Consider the following 23,902-nt stretch of genomic DNA (forward strand, 5'->3'; position numbering starts at 1 on the left):
GATAGCCAACAGTGGCTGCAGGATTTTCAACTTGATGAAGTGTTTTTTTTCCTAGTGCTCTGCAAATATTTGTCCAAGAGCAGCCAGCACAACCCATCATGGTAAAAGCCTCCCTTAACTACTTAGAAGCACAGAATCATTGCCATCTGGAAAATCATCATTCTTTCCTGTCCTAAATATTTCGCTGTTGGTGGCTTTTTTTTTTTTTTTTTCTTTTTTTGAATGCTGCTAGGAGTTCACCAAATACTTTTGTCTCTTTTTTTCTCCTCTGGGTGGAAGACAGTTCATCTCTACATTGACAAATTGGCATCGGCCTTGCCTTAGTTTGCTTTACCCAACAACAGATTATCTGTAGATATTTTTGATGCCATACATCAAATTTTCTTCACTAAGCTTCTGGGGTATCTGTTATGTTTTCTTACAGAATTTTGAATTTCTGTCCTTTTGTCCTGCTGTTGGAAAACTTGGAGGTGATAATTGTTTTTACTTAGATGTGACAATTCAGCTTAGAAGGGATCTTAGAAAGTTTCTAGTCCTTCAAAGTCTCTGAAGTGCTTCTCAAAGCAGCATCACTTTGTGAGGTCAGGCCAGGTAGGTGAGAGCTTTATCCAGTCAGGATTTTATTTTGCACTTGGAAGCCCTGGTGTAGCAAACCCAATCTGTGGTAGAATACCTGAGAAGTGTATGGCTTGCTGATTTGGACTTTTATTCTAGGGCACTAAGTAGTACTGCACTAAGGGTAGGATGTTCACTGAAGTGTTTGCCAGGATACCCGACATTTTTGTGTCATGCTATGTGCTTGTGTTGGTCTTTTTTCAGTTCTCTGAAACCTGTCTGAGGTGTTGAATGCTGATGTGGATTTGACCTCTAAGTACTTTGTTGTGGAACACTCTCGGCCTTTGTATGTCTATCACAAACTGTGCTGCAGTGGTGGCATTTGGTGATGACATCCTCTCAGGCTTCTCACAACATGAAAAGCTAGCAAAAATACGACAGGAATTATGCTCTTGTCCTTGTTTTTTTTGTTTTTTTTTTTGAATGTGAATTTTTGACCTCCTTTGTTCCGCTGTTGCAGGATATCCCGGGCTTGACCCCTGCTTTCAGCAGTGGTCATGCAAATATTCTTGTTATGATATATCTCATTGAGGGCTTTCAGAAACATTCTCTTCTTGTAAGGTCACAAATTTTAGGTGTTACACCAGAATCCAGGTTAGAAACACAAATCCCAAGTGCAGGGCTGTAACATGGTAATTTTAGCTCTAAGGTGCAAATAATAGTTTTCAGAGCACACGTGGCAAAACCTCGCTGGGTGTTAGTGTTGTAACAGGGATTGAATTGCCAGATCAATTTTTCAACTTTTTTTTCAATGTTTCCAGAGTAGTGTCATGCAAGTAAATGAGTTGGTCACTTGAGATGCAGAGCAGCCTAAAATACTTGGTGGAAAACTACCAGAATAGTGCAAATAATGAAGTTATTTTCACAAAAGACTGATGGATTTAAGAAAGCTAAGCAAATGTGTAGTGGTACGGCAAACTGAATTCGATCTTCACGAACGCACAGTGAAAAGAATAGTAGAAAGTGGAACTATGCAATGTGAGGACTCAGAATCTTATTAGATGGGCTTAGTGAAAACTTGTATGGTAATAATCAGAAGCTCAAGGCCTGATGGATTTTGAAGCAGAAGCTCTGATGATTGTTATGGGATGAATGGTAATGGAGAAGCTCTTATGATACTGTTATAAACTGATGGCATAAACTGTACTTTTTGAAATGTTACAGTTTTTTCTCAGTTGCCATAGAATTTACCTGGTGTGAGCTCAGAGACAGACAATCAACGTCAAAAAGACAGAAGAATAGTTTTGAATAAGTAGAGGGTGAGAAGATGAAGACTATTTTGCATGTGTTTTGTCAGTTTATCAGTCCTTTATGAAGTGTGCAGTAGGAACTCTTCTCTGTCATAGAAACGGAGCTCAGGTTTTTGAGGAGGCATCATATTCCACATCCTGGAGATGTGTTCGTAACTCTTTTGGTAGCTGCCTCAGCAATACTGCCAGAGACAACCTTTGTGGCTCCTTTTAAAATCAAGTTCACAGCGGGGTGTGTCACTTCTTGTTCCTAAGAAATCTCAATCATGATTTTATTGGGAATAGGGGCTTAATTTTCATCAGCCTTCTAGAGTATGTCCTGATAATTCTAAACTTCAGAGCATGTTTTTGGCTCTTCTAGCAGAAGGGATATGGTGGATTAGAGACAGATTTTCAAAGGCACATACATAATAAAAGAAACACAAAATGTTTCTAGTATATATCTGCATTTAAAAGTTGTTTTTTTTTTTTTTCCCACTGCCCATCTCTCACCTTGCAGTATATTCTGGTATGAAGATCATCCTGAAGGGCAAAAGACAGTGAAGCAAATGAGGCAGTTGCATGGTTTAGTATTTATTTATTTTTTTATGTAATGCTTTGTTTCATCATTTCTTTTTTTTCCCTTCAATTTGAATTAAATTTGAAGGACCTGATTGTTAGTTCTCATACGGATCTCTCAGAAGAGAACTTATGGGAGTTTTTTTAACCTAGGAGGGAATAATAGAAGTTTTTATAAACATTCGTTATATTCATTATATTTATTCCTTCTGTGTCACTTCTGCTTTGCCTGTGTATTTTTGTCTCCTTTAAAGCCTGTGGTGTTGTAACAGTTAAGCTCATTTGCTGTACAGGTTATTGTTGAGACATTAGACCAGAAGTTCCAAGATGGGAAATGTCTGTGTTTTTCACATAGTGAATACACTGGCATGTTTTTAATTAAAAACAAACAAACAAAAAACCCACTAGTGTTACATCAGATTTTGCACTGGAGTTTTGAGGATTCAATCCAATGCAGGGAAAGGGTAGGAAAATTAAGATATACTGGTGTTTCCACATTTCTATAAATAAAAACTCTCTGCTTCTTTACAGCAAATAGAGGAAGATTTGAATAAGCAGTTATTTGATAACCTCGTGAGTTTTTTGAGGCGGTCTCATTCCGAGTTCCAGAAGAAGACAACAGAATGGAATTGTCGGATGAAGTCCAGAGAAATCCCTACTGCGGCTCTTGTCTTAGGTAACTTTTTAAAGATGCATTCTGTTATATCCATTTGTTCTCATACAGAGGCTTAAAATTGATACAGAGATCAAAGAAATTGTATTGCTGATTTCCAGCAATTAGTGTGAGCAACATCAGCTTTCAGAAATGTTAACAGAAGAGATTGGGCTGGGAGAAGGAAGCAAGATTTGACCTGCTTGCCTTTTGTCTGTGTACACAGTCACGCAGTAAGGAACACCTTCCTTTAAGGTGTGTCTTAGACAACTGGCCATTCATGATCCCTCCCTCCCTCCTCCCCCGCCGATACCACAGAGATGCTTTGATTCTGTCCTCTTTTTTGGCACTAATTTCTTTGGTGGTTTCTGTGACTAACGATGGGATTATACAGCCTGTTTTTCTGATAACTGTTAAAGAGTTGATTCTTGCAGTGCATCTTTTCATGTAGTCTTCTACATGAAAAGCATTATCTTGGAAAAGGAGCAGAAGGTGAGAAAAATAGCTGAAGGTTTTAGTACTGAAAGTAGCAGAGGTCAGAAGTCTTTTTTTTTTTTTTTTTTTCTTCAAATTTTTATAACTAAACCTGAACCGGGTGCAAGACAACCTGATTATATTTTTACTGGATCATGTTAGGTAACCTAAAATTAGGCCTGCGCTGCAGAATTACCATGTGAACACTAACAGAGCCTGGAAGGTTAGTCTGCTTTTGTAGGTAGCAGAAAGTTCCTGCTTTGAATATTTCTGTGGAAGAAGCTGTGAATTGCCCTCTGGAGAGACTTTTTCTTTCTTTGTTTGACTAAGAATGTTCACAAAGGCAGTAAAAGTTGAGTAGTTCATAATAAATTCAGAATGTGTTTCATTGAAACTCAGTAATTCCTCCCCTTACATAAGCCTCGTGAGGATCCAGGTCTCAGGTGTCTGCACTGCTGCTTTTCTAGAGAAAGCAAATTTCATCTTTTTGTCTGCGGTGCTTAGATGACTGTGGATGTCTTCGGCAGTTATGAGAGGCAGGGAAGCTAGAAAACCAATCCCAGTCCCTGCAGGTTTTCACCCTTGAGAAATCTTTCATAAAAAAAAATAAGGCAAAGTACTACATGAGCCATCCTTAAAGTGATTCCCGGTTCCTTTCAGTTGGCCAGTATGAATATGCATGTTTAATCTTATGCTAGTTTTTCATCTTACCTCATAGATGATATGATGCTTTTCATTCCTTCCCTGAATATTTGTGGTATCTTCTGTTTTTTTGTCTTCTGTCCATTTTATTGTTCCGTCACTGTGGTCGCAAGTCACAGCAAAATGCACTTAGTTTGTCTTTCTTCTAGGTGTAAATGTTACAGATCATGACTTGACTTTCAGAAGTCTCTCCGAAGTCCTTCAGAATAGAGTTACTCCTTATGTAGCCTTGCTGCAAGCCAAAGATTGCCCAGGTAAATACTGCAGTATCTTTGCTTCTTCGTCTGAATAAGTTGTCAGTTAACTAGTTTTTGCCCCAAAGGTAAGAATAATAGGATGGAGGGATATTGAACGCCTCCTAAAGATTTGTTCAATCCTACATTAACATCACAGTAATGCTTACTATGTTTTAAGAGGTGTCCAGTTCTGTTGTCTGGTTCTGTTTAAGACAGCGAAGATTGAAATAATTTGTACTATGAATATCAAGAGTGTGCTGTTTTGTGTACTGCATGTTGATATTGAAGGTTGGCTTTCCCCTTTTTTGATCAGATCATGTATGTATGCATTTCATTTTTATCTGCTTAATTACACCGAAGAAATGGGTAAAAAATTATTTCTCCCCTGCTCTTTATTTAAATATAGAAGGTTGTTTAAATAAAAAGGTTTGAATCACTCAGCAGCATTCCCCAAGCTATTGATCGGCCTTTTCATTTATTTTTAGGCCACTCTGATAGCATTTCGGGAGTTCAGGAAAGGTGCAGGGCCACCATCTTAACTTGAGTTGTTGCTATCTCTGCAACTTAATAGGATACATTTTACTGCATTAACAACATTCATGCCATGAATACTTTGAAGCATTATGTAGCGTGAGATGTGCGTCCTGGAGAGAGGAGGAGAATAATAAGAAAAGTGAAAAATAATAACTTGGGGAAATTTCTTAGAGCATGAGTTGGGGAAGTGCTAAGATTCTAGGCAACTAACTGAACATCTTTATTGTCTGTCTAAAAACGTGTTGTGAAGGTATAAAAAATCTGATGCAGAAGCTCTTGGGGCAGCTGATGAACTGCTATGTAGATGTGGACTCAGAGGAAGACGACTACGTGCAGACTTCCCAGAATAGAATACGTTGTTCAATGACTTCTCTAATCACCTGGTATGAAAGTGTAACAAAGGTATGATTTTGGTTTTTGTATCACCAGTTTACAAAAATGTCTGACCTTTAGATTCTTTTAAAAGGGAAATTGAATACCTCAGATTTATATGCAGTAGTGAAGGAACGCCAAAGGTTAGCTTTTCATTTAATACTAAGAAACGACCGAGACTGAGGTGATTTGAAAGTAAATCTGTAACAGATGTGGAGTTAGTTTCTGATGAGGTATGAATGTCAGCATTCTGGAAATTGAGTAAAGTACTGTTTTATGATATGTTTACATGGGAACCAGAAGCTTAAAATGCAGTATCAACTTCATGCCAGATGCTGTTCTCCCTGGAGCGCTGAGATGTTTTGCTTGTTAAAACAAAACTTCAAGAAAGAACAGCCATCTGGGGAGGGGGCACCATTTTAGTGCTGTATGTCATCATGTTTGTTATCATGTTATCATCATGTTATTAGTGGCAGTGTGTCATCTGCAACCCTTACTACGTTGAAAAGCTGTGACAAAATAACTGTAAATGGTTTTTATCCTTTTATTTAATAAAGCTAATGATGTTTTATTCGAGTATTTTCTTCTGTCATGAATAAAAGCTAGAACTGATTTTGCGAGCAGTGTGTTAAATAAAAGTTTAATGAGTACCTGCAGTTTTTATTACAGTGTAAATGTATAGAAAATGGGCAACTTCCAGGTACCCAACTAAAATCTTTATCCTCGATCGCAACACACTTTTACTTATTCTGTCCCACAGAGCTATCCTTGTCTTTGTTGAATGTGGTGTTGTTTGTTTAGCTTTTAAAAATGTATTTATTCTTTGCACTTCCTGCTATGCAATATAGAAAGAAGAACATTTGCGTTCTAGATGCTTGTAATACATACAGTTGTAGCAAAATTCGTACAAAATATGAAGAAAAAAAGTCAGCCACATCACTTTGGAGCATTATAACATTGTACGCGTGATTCAATCTTTTTTTATTTTACTGTCTTCTGTTTATTAATGTGTAACCATTGGCTTTAAAGAAAACGGATTTTGAGACTCCAAGCAAAAAAAGAACTTCCTCCAGACACTGGCAGTCTCCTCCAGTTGTGGTTATCTTCAAAGATATGGAAAGTTTCACCACAAAAGTACTTCAAGATTTCATAGTTATCAGCAGGTAATGTGACTTTAAGTTTTGTTCTTCCACTCTGTTACCCATTTTCTATTTGCAACTGTTTAGAACTGCAGGAGGGTTGGACTAGATGATCTTTAGAGGTCCCTTCCAACCTCAGCCATTCTGTGATCTGTGATAACTGATGTAAACTGTTTAAAGGTTTCTAGCTTACTAATGGAAGTGCTAGAAATTCTCTGATTTTTATATAGTTTGTGTTGACCAGGATGTGTAATGAGTAGCTGACTACCTCTGGTGCTTCTGTCCTTCCTTAATACTGTTCTCCTTAATATCATCTCCAGCATTTCAGTCAATAACCCCTGCTACTCTCCAAAAAGAGCATCTTCTGTTCAGTTACAGTAGGATCAGAGCTGCAGCTGTAGAGTTAATTCAGTTGCAGCATGCACGTCTGACATCACCTCTAAAAACGGCTGAGCAGTTTCACTTGCTGTGAGGCCTGCAATAAAATTTTTTGCTACTTTAAATCTGGCAGATGGGTTCTCCGGGGAACATTTCAAGATGTAAAAACAGAAATCATAATCATCTCAAAATAATTATGCTGTAGGGCAGGGGAAGATGAGGTTTTAATTGTTTTTTAAGCATTCTGCTTTATTTTTTATTTATTTATTTATTTATTTTGTAGCAGGGATAGATACCTCATCGTGAGCATGTGGAATGCAGTATAGTCTAGTTCAGGTCTGTCACGGTCTACTATTTGCAAATACATTTTTAAAGTAGACTGTATTTTGCTAAAGCCTCCCCCCCATATTTAACTCCATAGAAAGGACTTTTTAGGAGTTAGAGAAATGAAATAATTGTAGGATGACAACTGAAAGGTCAAAAAGTGTGGCTGTCATAAAAACAAAGAGAACATGAATAAATCAACATTCAGTCCTGGCCATCAGTTCTCAAAGCATATACTAAAAACAAATTATCTGTAGAAGATGGAATCTGGAGAAGCTGATTTTTTTTTTTTAAAGTACAACGGGAAGATAGAACTTCAGAGAGGTTTCATATTTATTTTGCTGCTACTAAGTTGTGTAAAATTTGTAAATGTTCTTGTGACTGTTAGCTGTCAAAGTCTCCTCTCGTTTTTCTTTATTTCTTTGGAAAAGAAAGTCATATGCTAAGATTCAGTGCTTTGAATATAACTTTTTTGGAAGATAGGGTCAGTGCAATACTATAACTGAAAATGCTTTTTCTGCTGCTTCCTGAAATTTGAATCCTAAAATATAATTTAATTTGGTTTTCTGCTTTAGGGCTTTAAGGGTTTAAGTAGCTTCCTTTTTTTTTTTTTTTTCTTTTTTTTTTTTCTTCTTTTTCCCCTTTTACTCCTCGTCAAAACTACTCGCAACAAATTTTTTAATTGGTCCATTGCTTCCATGTAAATCATTTGAGCTCAGTGCTGTAGTATTAATAGAATGTGTTTTATTTATGATTTTCTATAATGTAATTATTAACGTTTTTTCTCCCCTCCCCACCCCATGATCTAGTCAGCATATCCATGAATTACCTCTAGTACTGGTTTTTGGAATCGCTACATCTCCAATGATTATCCACGGCTTACTTCCTCACTCTGTTTCCTCTCTGCTGTGCATAGAGCTTTTCCAGTCCCTTTCCTGTAAGGAGCACCTGTCTACTATAATTGACAAGGTAATTCCCTTTCTAAATAGGAGTGTGTGTATTCAAGGACAGTGTACATGTGTGGCCTCTACAAACAAGTTTTTTCTGAAGCTTTTGGAATGGAATCTGTTCCTGAGAGCTGTGAATTTGGGAAATTTTACTCATAACTGCAGAGCAGCTTATTAATGCCAAGAGCTTCCTCTCTACGTTAATAGACACCTGCTTTCATCTTTGATTTGCATTCACATCTGTACGTACATACTGGGACAATTACATTTCGACATTCCCACATCTTCATTAGACAAGTGCTTTGATCCAAGTTTGGCTTTGTTCAGAAGAGGATAGTCTTTAAAATAAATGAGCTCAGCTTTAATTCTGCTGCTTGTCAAAAATTAGCAGAGTTATCCAAATGGTTAATTCATATGGACACTTTGCCGTTGTGGTTTTTGGTATACCACTTTGTGCAGGATTTATGAACATGCTGAAAGCGGTGACATCCTTGGTTGTTACAGAGATCTATTTTCTATTATTTGTAACTTAAAAAATTATACAAAAACAACGTTAAGCTAAAACTAACTTCAAACATTGCTTATTAGTAAAAAGAACTTAGAAAAATGTATTGAAATAAACTGAAAGTCTTTGCACAGGTATTTGTTCTAGTAGAAATACAGTTTTTACAAGTTGGCAGTGTATTTAGTAACTCACTTAGTTGCATGTTAACATACGCTGAGAGTTGTATTAAATTGTACTTAGAAATTTTACTAAATTGAATTAAGGAAAGAATTTCTCCTATGGCTATGTTTTCCTTTTTGTCTCCCTTAGGTACTTCTAACAACCCAGTTTCCACTTAAACTGAGTGAGAAAGTTCTTCAGGTTCTCATCAACATATTCTTGTACCATGATTTTTCTGTCCAGAATTTTATCAAAGGCTTTCAGGTAGGTGATGGTAACAAAATCTCAAGTAATGGGTGCTGAAAATGAAGCGTTATTACTAGACATTGAAAGATTTTTTTTTGGATCCCATTCTTGCTGTGATTGACGTGGATGAAAAAAATGCCCTTTGAAAACATCTTGGTTCTGTGAGCAGGTGGGTGTTTCTCTGCTAAAGGTTTAAAGAAAAACTTACAGGGCCAGGTATAAGGAGGCATTTAAAAATCAGTTTATTAGCTTATTTTGCCACAAAAGAAAGCTGTTTTTAAAAGTTGAACTTAAAAAGGTGACCTGCCTTAATGGGTAGGAAAGGCCTCTTTATTGCTATGGATTAAATTGTGGCTTCCAACACCCCTGGCAGAACTCTCCAGTTGGTTGTGTAGCAAGTTCCTGTATTTGTTCCTCTGTACCAGGTTCTTGGGCTGTGAACAGAATTTGTCCTGATGTGAGTAGGCTACACCAGTATCTCTTCCTCGCTTCCTGCTGGAACTCTTCTGAGATAATTTCTGGATGCACACTGCTTACCTTTTCAGAGAAATAGGTGCTCTAGGGCCTCTTGCTTTGTGCCTCAGAGTAGATGGTTCTTGTGCTCCAAGCAGCTGTGCAGCAATTGAAGGGTTACATTTACCCTCTTGGAAGACAAAGTGGAAGACTTTATTAATTTTTAATAAACTTTATAATAAAAAGTCCATGCAGAGTATATTTTTATTGGCTTATGTTTGTATCTAGATGTATTTCCATGTCTGAGTCTCTATGTAGCTTTTCTGGGTTGCGGACAAGAGTTTTGTGAGGAATCTTTTAATGCAGGATGGTGAAATTGTGGTTTTGTTTTTTTTTTTTGATTGGTGCCACAAAGGAACCTGTTAGTAAAACTTGCCATTTTACAGCCCTACTCATTCAGAGTGTCTCGGGTTTCTTCATTTTTAAGATTCAGTGATTGCACGTGGCTTGGAGAAATATCCTTGCAGTAGTACCCATTCTTTCAGACAGACCTGTGTGGGTTTCTGTGTATTTCAATTCCTCTTATTTGAAAGAGTTGCCATAATTTAATGATTCCCCGCTGGCCTGATGCGGAAGTACAAGTCCTAGCCCTCACAGGGTGTGGCTGTGTCTTTGTGCTTTAAAATACTCAAGTAAAGTGCAAAAAAGCAATTTCAGGTCAGATTTCCTAAGTGATTTTTACAAGGGATGACCACCTCAGTTATGTCTAGGAGTGACGTTAACATTTCTGACAGGAAATGTCTTTCCCCTTTGGTTTTAATTTTAAATGGTTTTGGTGTGGTGGTTCGTTTGTCTGTTTTGCTGGGTTTTTAAGACTGGATGTGATTGAGATATGCTGCTGTTTTGCAAGGCCCTGGTGCTAGGAATATTCAGCACAGATGAAATCAATGATAGAGCATATTTGTATTTGTGCATAGGAAGAATTTAGCAGTGTCTTTTTGTCTACATGAAACAGAAGATGAAGTGAGAACAAGCGATAAGTTTGCTTATATATTGCAGTTGCTTTTCATATCTTGAAATGTACTCTGTTATTTGTGAACATTAGAGCTGAATATGTAACCTAAAGAATGCAGCAATTTCCATAAATGAATAGGAAATATTTGACAAGCTGTAGTTATGGTTTTGCAGGAGGGGAAACAATGAGGTACTGCACATGAATAGCACACAGAGCAAAAAGGTGGTTACATGACTGTATTTAAAACTGAATAATCAGTGTGGTGTAGTGACGTGAGTTGCGGAATATATATGAACTGTAATGAATTTTTTTAAAGGAATGGCATTACTACCATTATAGAACATGCACTGTAGGGATTAAGAAAGCCTTAAAAGGTAGACATAGCAGGGAGGATGAATTTTATTAACGTCACTGGTTCTTGCTTTTTTCAGCTCTGCATTGTGGAGCATTTCTATACCCAGCCTCTTAGTGTACTGTGTTGCCATCAAGAAGAAGTAAAGAAGAGAATAAATTCTTTATCACATAATCAGTGTGAAAACATTCGAAGGCTGCCCTCTTTTAGAAGGTAAGAGGGGGAAATAAATTTTGGCACACTCCCATATTTAGTCAGCATTGGAAAAGGTAAAGGGAACCTATAAACTTAACTGATAACTGTAGGCTACTTGAGCATATGTTTGTATAACAAGGGTAAATTCATCAAAAGGAGGGCAGTTCCAAATATTTTCGGGCACCCTTTGTCATCTGGTATAGAGAGTACAGCTTATGTGGTTTGCAATCTGTTGCATCGTTTGGACTTTTTTTTTTTTCCTCTTGTACTTAATACAGAAACAGGCTATTATGACAAATAACCATAAATCACTTCTCAACTTGTTAAGCTGATACGGAGCATAATCTCTTGGGTTTAGTTGTAGCTTTTCAACTTGCTGGGATCTGGCTGTCCCTTTTTGAATCTTTTCAAGTAAATCCTTATATTAGCAGAAACGTTTTGAAATTTTTAACCTTATGACCTTTTAAGCACAGTTTACATCATAATTTTTATGCTCCTGTTTTTCCTTGCCATCCAGGTACGTAGAAAATCAAACATCAGAGAAGCAGATTGCACTGCTGACAACAGACGGTTTCTTAAAGGTAAAATGTTAAGAATGCATTTGGAGAGCAAAAGTAACTTTCCAAATGTATTGGCTTATGTGAAAGATAACAAATTATATGATTAAGATGTACAGATCTGTAAAACATTTTTTGTACAGTGCATACTGTGCTTCATATCCAGTAATGGAGAATGAGAATCCACAAGTCAGAATTTGAAATCTCTAGGCTTGCTGGGTATACCTTTATATCAAGCTGCACAGCTTTTCTGACGTCAGCTTTTAGCTATGTGTAGAAATAAAAGTGCTTAAAAAGAAGGTTACAAGGTTTATTTATGGCCTGGTCTTTTAATGCTTACTCAGACTGAGAGTGCAGTGGTTGAAGAATGAGTAAGTAATCTTCGAGGTTACTTCATGAGCTCTTACCCTTCCGTAGTCTCTGATTGAATTCAGTAGGGCAGACCGGGTCCCATGGTGCACATTCACACTCGATGTTGTACAGGATTAAAACTTTGTTGCATGTTTATCTGGAGGTTTGTCAAGTGATTAAAGTCAGGCTACTGCTATTGTTGTGAGCACTTCAGGAATTCATCATACAGTAAAAGCGTTTGTAATTATCATTAGCTGAACCACTCCCTGTAGATGCATTTCTCTTAACTTCACCTCAAGTACAGCTAACCTGTCAGGCAAATGGTACGACCAGAGATAAGGCTATTATTATTAGAGCAACCTGGTCTAGTGGGAGGTGTCCCTGCCCATGGCAGGGGGGTTGGAACTGGATGATCTCTAAGGTTCCTTCCAAGCCAAACTGTTCTGTGATTGTGTTAATGTATCCTAGCAGGTCTTCCTGGTCTGTAAGAACTTTTTCAGATGTGAAGAACGTTGTTAATGGTTGGAAGAGAGCAGACAAATTTGTGAGTGCAATGCGATTCTAGTAGTCAAGGCTAAAGATGATTTATATGGGATTTTATGATCTGCAGTCTTCAGTGTCAAAAATAGCTTAAGCTATTGCTGTTTCCATGCTGTTTATTCACACCTCAGCAGATGTGCCAGGACAACAGCTTGCATGGCTGCACCATGAATATAATCAGAGAAATAATCCAACTTAAAGTAACCTGACCAAAAAAAAAAAAACCCAAAATGTGGATTTTTTCTGCTGTTTTGTTTCTGCAGAATAATTTCCCCAGCCTGTTCCCTCTGCAGGTGCATAAATGCTTCCGCTGAAATAACAGGAACGGAAGAAGGAAGGAGTGGGAATGAGCAGCAATGGCTGTTTCTTTAAACAAATACCATTTAATGGGCTGCTACTTTAAATTTTAATACCCATCAGTATGTTCAAAAAGTATAATATATCCCTTATTTTGTAAGTCCATTCCCACCATGGAAGTTTGGGAAAAAAACAGTGGGAATTCTTGTGTTTATGTGCACATGATGCTCCCAACCAATTGTACCTTAAGGCACTAGTTGTAGTCTCTGCTATAGCAATAGAACTGTTACTGCATTGCCAAGCTGATAGTGTTACCTGCTTATAAATTTAATTGTACTTCTTATAAATTTACCGTTCACGTTCAGGACTAGGTAAACTTGCCGTTCAGGCTTAGCAACCCAACAGCTGCATTTCCTTCCCATGTCGTTACCACATTTTTTTTTTTTTTTAGTAATTTAGGGAGGAGTTCAACATACTTAAAACAATCTGGGTTTAAATGAATTTTCTCTCGGCAGTTTTACATCCTAATTAATTACAATGTTGTCTGAAAGTTTTCATGGCAAATTTCATTTAAAATTATGTAAATATGTCAATCTATATGGAAAGTATGTTGTGTGGCCTTCTGATAATGTTTTCAACCTCATCTAGAACAGAAATAAGGAGGGAAACAGACTGTCTTTCCACTCTGTTATTTGGCAAAATATGTAGTCTTACTGTGTTTTAATTTATGTAACCTCATCAGTTTTGATCTGAGAAACCAGATGAGGGAAGTATAGATGCTATAATGCTCGCAGTTTGAGGGAATAAGATTGATTTAGCAGCATAAAACAGAACTTGTTACCTTCTCTCGGCTTTCTTATGGTGAAGATTTTTTTTTTTCTTTTAATGATCCTACTTAGAATCTAACTATAAACTTACAAATGTCTGTCTTAGGGACTTGGAAGGCGTTTAAATTGTTAAACCAATGACCTTTACTTTTTAATAGATAAAAAGTCTACAGAGAGCAACATTTTCACGCTTTTTATCATCTCAAACCTTTGTTAACATTGGAAAGCTCTCTGCAGCACCAAGTATCTGTGTTACTTTCAGCCTGCAGGATGATACTTACATATTTCCACTTCAGTCTGCCTTGTGTTGCCAGCAGCACGTAACTTTGTTTGTTTGTTTGTTTTTTGGTTGGTTTGTTGTTATTGTTGTGGTTTTTTGATATGTTTTATGTTTGGTATTGGTATTTTCAGCTTAATTTTAGTGGATTTCAGTGGCTTGGGTGTGTTTTTTTTCTTTGTTTTGTTGTTCCGTGTTTTTTTTTTCTCTCCATTTGGAATAACATGTTCTGAGTTGATGGAAATGGTACTGAAAATGTAGACAGCCCTGTTTTTCTCTTTTGATCTTTGAAATCAGATGGGAGAAGATTTTTTGATTCATGAACTTAAATGTAATAAGCCTAAAATACTTAAATGCAGCTACCAGAAATTGCTAGTAGGATTTTCCAGAAGTCTTGCATATCCTTCCAAGGGAAGTCAGTGATAATGAAGTGCGATCTGGTAAATTCAATAGCAGCAGTTCATAATTTCTTTTTCCTAATACATGATTTATTTATTTTTTTCTGAAGATCTCAATCTATGAATAAGCAAGCCAACTGAAGAGCACATAGAAGCAGCAACTCTAGAATGTTTTCCTATGAAATTTTCTTTTTATGTATACCTCCTAGTAAAAGCAGGAAGCACCCATAATGTAACAAATATATTTTAAAATGTATTTGTAATATAAAAATGCAAATAGCAAGGATTTGAATAAATTTAGCTATATAATTTCTCAATGCGTATTAAAAGTGTAGTCCTGTTTGTTGTGAGATGACACGCCAAACAACAGCTAAATATAGTTGCAAATGATAAGATAATAATGCTAATCAATAACAACTCTTCAGTGAGATGGAAGAGGAAAGTAAAGTTTAAAATATGCAGCGTGATTGCAGCGAACTGTTGAAATAGAACTTTTCTACATGGTGGTCGTAATTTCACACTGGGGATTTAAGTCACAGCACATCAGAATGTCAAAACCCCAGAGTCATTTTAAGTACTTCATGAGAGTTTTAAACAAATGATTGTCAGAATGACTTACAAAGCAATTATTCTGTCACTGTAGGAAACAGTACAGCAGTTGCTGGAGGACCTGAATGTTTACCATGAAAATTATTTTCCAGTTCTGAGATGTCTTCATGTTTTCACATCTTCGCTTCCAAAGTATCCTTTAGGCAAGCAGGTGAGGTACTGTTACTCCATTTTAGTGAAGCATGTTTTGTTGTTTCATGGTATGGCATCTGAACAAGTATTTACTCTTTTCTCTATATGTTCTCTTCTGCTGGTTTGCCCTCTGCTTCCCAAACGGAGGCAGATTCTTTCTTGCTATGGGCAGGGAGAAACAGCACGTCTTATCTTTAGTGGTGGGGATGGTACTTCATCAGTCAGCAGGAAGGAGTTTGTAGGAGGAGGCAGATGGACAGATCAGCAAGAGAATTGGCAGGTTGACTTTCCCGCATCTGGAACACTCTGTATGTATTGCAGACGATGTGTACTCTTCTACCACCTAAAAGAGTCAAATTCAGAGGATGAGACTGAGTTTTAACAACCTGTACAAAAAATGATAGCAAGGGAACAGTGATAATGGTTCTTAATAGCCATATTGCTCTAATGTCATTAAATCTACCTTCTCATGCAAAGCAATTTCTTCCACTAAAAAAAATTAATTTATTCTGTGCACGTGTATTTGTCTGTTAGTTCTCAATCTATTACACACTGTTATTAGAGTCTGGCCCTAATTACAACATTGGATTGAACTGTCCCTGTATTTGAGATTTGCGAGATGTTTTAGCCAGAGCATTTGATTCAAGTTCCTCTCTGGTCTCTGCAGTTACCTGGTGCGGAGTGATCTATATATATAGACTCCATCAAGTTAGTTGTGTAAGGTACTAAATAATTTCAATTTCTGCTGTGGTCATTTTGCATCTCTGGGAAACAAACTCCAAAGGATTTACATGTTACTTTGAAAAGGTTGTTGTAGGAGTTCCCCATTGCTTTGCTTGTTTAAAAAAAAAAAAAAAAAACACACAAAAAAAACATGTTATTCTTTCTTTACCTTCCACATAACAGATCAGGGAGCTGCACTGTGCATGTTTGGAAAACCGTGTGTGGGAGACAGAGGAGTATGAGTCATTTCTTCAGCTAGCAAGGTGATTTTTTCCTTTCCATTTTGTTTTAATACCACTGTACATGTATAGAATATCAGTCATCTGTTATCCTAGAACTTGAAGCTGAGGATGCTACCTGTTTGGAAGCTTTGCAGCTAGTTGTGGGGTTGTTTGCAAGTATAATGGCTTTTTTCATTTTCTGTTCCTACTGTTTTCTGTGAAACTCAGCCAGATTCTAAAATCTCTTATGCCCTGTGTAATTGTGCCAAAGGCATCAAGGTGCCTTTGTGTGAATGAGAACATCGGTTGGACTTTGTCTTTTAAAGTATGATTGTGTTAGAAATTCTTTCAGTACATTATTGTGCTGTGTTTTTTAAGGCCTTCTTATTAACAGTTGACCAACAAAGTTGTTTTAGCTTGCCTAAATTTTGACCCATTCTTAAAAATGAGAATCTGTTCCAAATGAGTAGTTGAGGCCTTTCTTATTTACTGCTTTTTTCCTTTTCATAAGCATGTCTACCAGTTTGTACAGGGGTTGGGCTAATTTTTTGTGCTGTTGTGAGCTTAGGATTTTAGGAGAGCTTACGTTTGCATTGTCCATCTGTGTTTACAATAGAAAAGTCACCTAAGGCAATTTTCGTAATAGAAAACCTTTCAGTTGCAGTGTTGCAGCTTCCGACTTCTGAACATGCTTTCTCATGGCAAATGACTGTTTCCTGATGGCTGCATTCATTCAAATAATGCATTGTTTCTGTCACACAAGGAGCTGATACAACAGTTGTTACCATAACTGCCTCCGCAAGAGCCTCTGGCCTTGTGAGGTTTGATGTCTGACAGGAAAACTGCTTAGAAAAACCGTGTCAGTGTTGGGTGGAGGATCGCTCTCTGGGCTCATACTCATAAGAAGCATTCTCTCCATCCTGTACCTTCGCCGTACTGAGTTTCTCTCCCACACCATCACTTTGCTCTATTTTTACCCTCATTGCTTTGAAAGGATTATTTGCTTGAGTTGCCATCTCTGCAGTCATTCCTTCTTAATTTTTTTCTGACTCTCTTGAATCTTGACAGGGCTCAATCACTTATCAGCCCATGTCTACAAATGTGTCATTGTGCTTTCCTGTACTGTCTGTTCTGTAATCTCTAGTAACTCGTGGTCATTTTTGCCTCTCCCTTTTCTCCTCCTATGTTTCATTTGTTTTCCTCCACTCTGAATTCACCTGCCTCCTAGTTGATACTATCATCAGATTCTGGCTTGCTCCCTCTTTGTTCTTACCAGTATATCTTTCTCCTGCTTTTTCTCTCATCCTGGTACCCACTTTATGGAGGTTCTGATAGAAATAGCACTGCTCAGGGTAGAATAGATAATACCAGGTAGAAAATAAAAGGTAGAAAAGAAATAGCAGTGATCAGGGTTATTGCTTTCATAAATTCATTTTGTTTTTTCTAATTCAGGTATTCTGTCATTTTCTTAACTCCTTCAACAAAATTCCTTAAAATACTTAGAATTCTAGCTGTGACTGTATTTTTTCAGCTTTTTCTTTAACTCCTTTCTCTGTTTTACACTCATTTTCTCATCTCTGATCTTTTTTTTTTTTGCGTAGTATCATGCTGCTGTCTCTTAGAAGAAAATGATAAAATGTGATCTTTGTACTTCTACTCACAGTCTCCCCCTCACCTTCCTATGCTCGCCTATGGAAATTATTGACTGTTCCTTAATATCTCTGCTTTCCCAGGGGCCCTGCCACCTATTGGTATTCCATATGTTCACCCTTCCATTATTCTTTTTGATTTTTTCCGGAGCACATCTCTTTTCATTTAGGAAGTAAAAATTGAGAACATTTTGATCAGCTTATTTCTCAATTTGCAACGTGATCTCACTTTTGCTCTTCAAAAAGGAACCCTGAGTTCCTTTTTCTTGCTTTTGGTTAGTTAGTTTTCTCTACTTCAGCCTTTTCTTAGACTGCTTTTATCCCTTCAATTCATCCAGAAGTGCTGTCCTCAAAACTAATTTTTCAGGTGATCTATCTTCAGCAATCTGGAAAGTAGTTACTCTACGTTAAGCCAGTTTTCTAGAGCCCTGAAAATATCACAGGGAGAGGGAGAGTGCGTGAGGTGTAGCAGGTAATCAGTCCAATCAGAAGAAAGATAATTGAGAAATGTTGGTGTGTCTCACTTAGCTATATAATTTCTCAGTGCATATTAAAAGTATAGTCCTGTTTGTTGTGAGATGACACGCCAAACAATTAATTTCTAGGGGTCTAACTGGTTTGGACATCTGGCCAAGATTTTAAGTGATAAAACTTTTGAGGATGATCTGACCTATCTTCTGTCTTGATACTCTGCTCCTGCCTTCGAATCGTTGATGTCATTGGGCACGTACTGCTGCTTGTCACGGTCCTGCCCTTCCATGTCCTTTTGCTGTTCACTTGTTATCCCTTCTTCAGATGATCCTTGCTTCAGCATTCTGAGGGAGTTTCTGTGGACTTTGTCCTGGCTTCCTTTCTTCTCTTTCATAACTCATCGCTGAGTAATAAGAGACATTTATTGGATGTCTCTGGATGATCTTCCTTGCTTAATAACTTTCTCTGATACCTGGAATACCTTGCAGTAATCTCAGGCACAAAAAAAAGCTGAAAGGGAGCCTTTTCTGTTTCTCAATATATAACATCCTTTTGCCAGTTGTTTGGGCCTCATAGCCCAGGTAAGTTCTTCTCTAGGCTCTTGTATCCAAGACAAGACTCTTCTAGAATTTGCAGGTTCTTTCTGAATAATACTACTAAGATAAATAATGGAAAATGTTACTAAAATAAACGACCACTCTTCTGTGTTCGAGGTCACCTTTTCATTTTGTTAGCTCTTGCTCCTTTTCTGTACAAAATTAATGTATCTGAAAGCAACTGTTGACTTGTGAAAATCCATAACCATAAATCAGATAAAAATCAACTGCCAATCAGACGCTACAGCCTGAATTGCAGTTGTCCTTCCAGACATCGACAAAGCCACCTTAGACTCTTACTGATGCATCCTTGAAACTCTGAGACAATGTTTAGGTAGCTGACATGAGACCTACTCCCATCGTTTCATTGCTGTGTTACAGTCCCTTCTTTGTGTATCCATGTTTTTGCAGTCTTCTGCAATCCTTAAACTGTTAGCATCTTTGTTTTGTGCTTCTTAAAGACAAAGCAAAAGCACAAGAATAAGCTGAGTAGGGCTGTGAGTAACTGCAGCTGTTAGGAATGTGAGATAGTTCAGAACCACTGGGTGTGTTGATTGGAATCTCTTGCACTGCATGAAAAGTGATGGGAGTGCATGTGGAAAGATGCTGGCTTGGGGCAGTGACTGATTCTGTAGTTCACTTAAGAACTTGCTTTGATAACTTGTGAATGAAACTGAGCATTGAAATGGTGACATTTATAAAATGCCCTTAGAACTAAGTAAAGGCTAGGCTGGACTAGATGATCTCAAGAGGTCCCTTCCAACCTAAGTGAATCTGTGATTTTAAGAGTGGCTAAATTCATACCAATTAAATGCAGAAGGCAGTAATTTAAATTTAGTTTGAGAACTCATTCTGACATCTATCCAAGTTGAATTGTTGTGGATTTATTTGTTTGTTAATCATAATGACATCAAGAAAAATTACAGCAAGACTGAATGCTTGAAATTTTGGAGGCTTTCTCTTTTTTAAAGGATTTTTTTTTCAAATTATCATTTTTTTTTCCAGCTGAGGACATTGAAAGACACTTCATCGTTCTGTGTCAACAATTGTGTCTTTTAGGATGTTGAATAAGTGTGATTTGGTAACCATGCTTCAAAAATGTGTGGAAATTCTTGTGTCATCTCCTGGAAAGGAGTTTGATAAGACAGTAGAGAAGTTGAAGGAGTTCTTGACCCAGTTTCAGAAACTAGAAGGTGGGTGTGCATTATCATACGTTCCTTTGCAGATTAAATTGAAGCTGTTCTATAATGGGACAAATGGGTATCATTTTCTGTGGTATATTCTCGTACTGTACCAAGTTGTCAAACATTTCAGGATTGTTTTTAAATACACAGGCACAAATATGCCACTTCTGTTTTATTGGTTTGTGGTTCCTGCTCTTCTAATACAGAAGAGTGATGTAAGATAAGAAATTGGACAGATCAGCAAACATTACTCACTAAATCTGTCATATGTGTATTCTGAGCATTTTACCAGATGTTGCAATCATTAAAAACATTTAACAAGTAAAAACAGATTTTGAAAGATAAGTAGAAGCAGGCTTGCTTATGGAAAGTATTTAATCCAGATTTAGCTATTTCTATATTTTGTATAGATGTTATTTTACCCGCGCCCTCAGTTAGATTCATATGAAAGCAAGGACACCCACTGTCAGTTGTCCTGGCTCTGCTGCCGTGCTGTAACCTGTCGAGCCCCTGTACCCTGTATGTGGTTATCCACGGTACGAGGACATATCGGGGCTGTGGTATGGCAATGTGGTGATCCTTTCGAAGAGGCTGTATTTGTCACTGAAGGTGCTGGCACTGAAGAATCTGAACTGCATTGGAAAACAGGAAGGTTCATCTAATTTAGAAAAGAAACACTTTAAAATGCAGAAGTATTGGATAAAAGAAGTATTGGATAAAATATTAGGACTCCTACCTTGAAGGAATAAATAAAATCAAATCAAAATGGAAAAAAAAATAATCAAGGAATTCAGAGATGTGCAGAACTTTAAAACAAAAAGAAGGGCAGTATTGATTTCAAATATTGATTTGAAGAAGTTTTTAAAACAGAATGATCTTTGTTTTCAAAAAGGATTTAAGGTACTATCAAAAAGCAAGAGTGGGGCAATTAAAATAAGCCTGAAATGAATAGATTGCCGAGTTAGGTGACTTCTTCCTGTATGTTTCTGGTTGTGTTGATCTTTAGCAGAAGTTTTCAGAAGTCTGCCAACAATACTAGGTACCCAAAGCTCTCTTCTGGTGAATGGATAGTCTAAAATATTGTGTTAGTGGTGGTGTGTTTTCTAAAAACAGTCCATCTTCTCAAGACTTTCTGATGAATTGGAAAATAGCAAAACATGAGGCTTGAGGAAAGAAAATATGTTCAATCTATTTTGAGCAGAAGGATTTGATTTTTAAAATACCTCAAGTTATAGCAGTGAAGAGAGGAAGTTCTCTGTTTTGAAATCTTTAACTAAATGCAAACAGTAGATAAAATTCCAGTGAGCTAGATAGTAAGTCTCTGCTGCTCATTCACCTGGAGGTCTTTTAAAAGCCTTTCTGTTTTGATGTTACTCTGATAGCATCATTTTATTTTTATTTTTATTTTTATTTTTATTTTTATTTTTATTTTTATTTTATTTTTCAGAAGAAGAAAGAATGAATTGGCAAATGTATTAGTGAATGTGTTAGGAAAAGGTCTTCCAGGACTTGTGCAGTGTGTGCTTGTATATGGGTACTGTTGACGTTGAGTGTTTGAGAAAAAGATGAGGTTGTTTTTAAACGTACATTTTAACGATCTCTTCAGTTCTTAGTACTGTTTCTGAGCTTTTAGGGGAGAGTTACTTGATACCATGGGCCTGAGCATTTTCATAACTTTCAATAAAAATTGAAGTTACTAGTTCTAGCTAGTCAGCTTTCTTTCTCCAGAACTGGAGAAATGGATCAGCCCTGCAAGATACTGATCAAATCAAGATTCTGTAACGCTGAAACTTGGCACCAGTCTGCAGTCCTGCCCTATTCACTGATGTGTTTTGAAACACCAACTACAAAAGATAATTTTGTTGCCGTTTTCTGTTAGATCTTTTCGGTTCCTACTAAGGGAGTTACGGTGATGATTTTTAATGATGTTGACACCTCTTCAGAGAGCAGTAAAATATCAGCTCATTCTATGTAGGTCACCAGAAAGCTTTTATGGATCATGATTGTTACTGCTGGTCAGAGCTTTACCTGTGATCTGTAGATGAAATCTCCCTTTTGTTCTAGTAGCAGAAGCTTGCCAAGAACAAGATGAGTCCGTATCGTCACAAAAGGAGCTCCAGAAGAAGACAGACCTTTATCATCTTCAGAAGGTCAGGCCTACATAGGCTTTACTGACTAGTTCCTTCACTGAATCTTTAAGGTGTATTTGTCCATGGTTAGCTCTTCCCTGCTAGCTGGAGCTCTGCCTAACAGTTACGGATATTAACTTTGCTTCAAAATGAACGAATAGTAACAATCATGTATGTCAGTCCTACCTGATGAATAGAAAATAATAGCAACTAGGATTTTAAAGTGCAAATTAGTTTGTATTTTTGGGTTGAACTTGTAAATTCCACTCTGCCTAACCCACATTTCTTCAAGCTTGAGGCTTGAAGATTTAACCTAACTCCTACAAGTATGAGAACTGAATACACTGGCTTCAATAAAAATAGCTGCACGATCACAGTTGGGATCATCATTAGTGAAGACATGCCAGCAAAAAATAATTCTACATGTTCAACATACACGTTGTGTTCTCTGGAGAATAATTACTTCCCAGGTAGTTTCATGCACCACTTTTTTTTTTTTTTTTAAAGACTCTGTTGGAGTTGAAGGAATCAAGGCGGTCTAAGAAACTGACAAAGTTTGAAATGCTTCGTTTTGAAGTTGTTGACTATATAGACAGCATTGTAAGGTGAGCTTCTCTATTTTATATTCCTGTGTTAATTTGCATCGTAAGTTAAAACAGAAAGTTTGCTAACAAGTTAACATGGGAATAATCTTGTCAAAATTATGTCTTAGTCCTTGTGGTATGAAGTACACTATTTTCTTTCCCCTTTCTTATTCTTCCTTTGGTTGAGCACTCTGAAAAAAAAAAATACAACCTGTTTTCCATAGGTTAGAAGTAATTGGCACATAAACTGACAAACTTACTTTGTCTGCAGAGTGAAGTTGAGGGGAGGGCTGGGTGTACGTTATGAAATAAAGTCAAGAGTTTTTACTCTAATCTTTGCTGGTCTGTTCTATTTATGAAACTCTAGATGCCAAGTGTGATATCCTAGCCATTTTTGGCAAGTAAGGCATAGCGAATAAGGTATTGGAGGCAGCTTTGTGGATGAAAATTTGCAAGGCTTGGGGTGTGTGGGGTAAGAGATGAAGGCACTTGTTAACTGTGCAGCCTTAGTGAAGGGAGGTGGCAGGTTGAAAGCCTGTGTTGGCATGGGTGGGGGAAGAGAAGCTAACAGAAGTGCCCAAAAAAAGCTTCAAATATGAAGATAGGGATGGCCTCAAGATGGATCAGTAGGACTTGTGGAGTAGAGTACCTAGCTGGTGTTAGCATTTATGCCCTTATTTTTTAGTTTGTCTGGCCCAGCTAGAATTCCAAGTTAAATCCCTCAGATGCAGAGTTGCTAACTATTGACTTCCCTGCTTAAAAATTGATTCTGGTCCTGTTCATCTTTTTTGGGGGGGGAGATTTGTCAGTACTGGTTGAAATACATTATCGCAGTCTCTGACTGCAGTGAAGTTCTGTTGTTTTCCCTTAAGGTAAAGCTTGTATCTCCCTTCCTCGCCCCGTACCTCATGTTGCTTTTTCAGAAATTACCTTGTTCCTGCAGACCACAAGACGCTGCATGAGATAGTGTATTTCAACACAGCCAGTGTTCTTCGCGAGCACTTGAACGCTGCCCCCAGGGTTGCACTTCACACGGCTCTGAATAACCCATACTCCTACCTGAAGGTAAGAAACCAGTGAGCTGTTTGCAGAGCTGGAGTAGTTTCGGAAGGCTGTACACGAGGATGATGTTCAAGTCTTAGTTTTGCTGTTTCATGAAGCTTGGCACGTGCTCAGATGTTTTGCAGAGAACCAGCACGGCCGTGTTGATAAGCAACTGGGGACTTTGCTAAGAGCTAGGGAATCTGGCTG

General features: G+C 37.4%; 1 protein-coding gene and 1 long non-coding RNA gene across 4 annotated transcripts in view; one reads left to right on the top strand and one right to left on the bottom strand.

Moving 5' to 3' along the window:
- The window catches only part of ORC3 (origin recognition complex subunit 3), a 35,266-nt gene that overhangs the window by 5,936 nt on the left and 5,428 nt on the right, over nt 1-23,902 (top strand). The window contains exons 4-17 of one of the 2 annotated variants that reach the window (XM_082756624.1): nt 2,955-3,099; nt 4,401-4,505; nt 5,272-5,423; nt 6,423-6,556; nt 8,044-8,203; nt 8,996-9,109; nt 10,991-11,124; nt 11,624-11,687; nt 14,997-15,113; nt 16,001-16,080; nt 19,814-19,947; nt 22,003-22,088; nt 22,575-22,672; nt 23,575-23,716. In XM_082756624.1, the coding sequence (XP_082612750.1) occupies nt 2,955-3,099; nt 4,401-4,505; nt 5,272-5,423; nt 6,423-6,556; nt 8,044-8,203; nt 8,996-9,109; nt 10,991-11,124; nt 11,624-11,687; nt 14,997-15,113; nt 16,001-16,080; nt 19,814-19,947; nt 22,003-22,088; nt 22,575-22,672; nt 23,575-23,716 (1,665 nt within the window). The remainder of the gene's footprint in view (nt 1-2,954; nt 3,100-4,400; nt 4,506-5,271; nt 5,424-6,422; nt 6,557-8,043; nt 8,204-8,995; nt 9,110-10,990; nt 11,125-11,623; nt 11,688-14,996; nt 15,114-16,000; nt 16,081-19,813; nt 19,948-22,002; nt 22,089-22,574; nt 22,673-23,574; nt 23,717-23,902) is intronic. The other variant, XM_082756625.1, reaches the window with a different exon arrangement.
- On the bottom strand, nt 15,299-23,721 carry LOC309876404. 2 transcript variants are annotated; one of them, XR_014317168.1, is made up of 3 exons: nt 23,582-23,721; nt 20,403-20,570; nt 15,299-15,437 (listed from the first exon to the last, which is right to left on the bottom strand). It is a non-coding gene; the product is annotated as an uncharacterized lncRNA (long non-coding RNA). The 2 variants fall into 2 exon arrangements; XR_014317169.1 differs by lacking the exon at nt 23,582-23,721 and adding an exon at nt 21,967-22,081.

Source organism: Aythya marila (assembly GCF_965140915.1).
Source record: "Aythya marila genome assembly, chromosome: 3".
NCBI classification, from domain to species: domain Eukaryota; kingdom Metazoa; phylum Chordata; class Aves; order Anseriformes; family Anatidae; genus Aythya; species Aythya marila.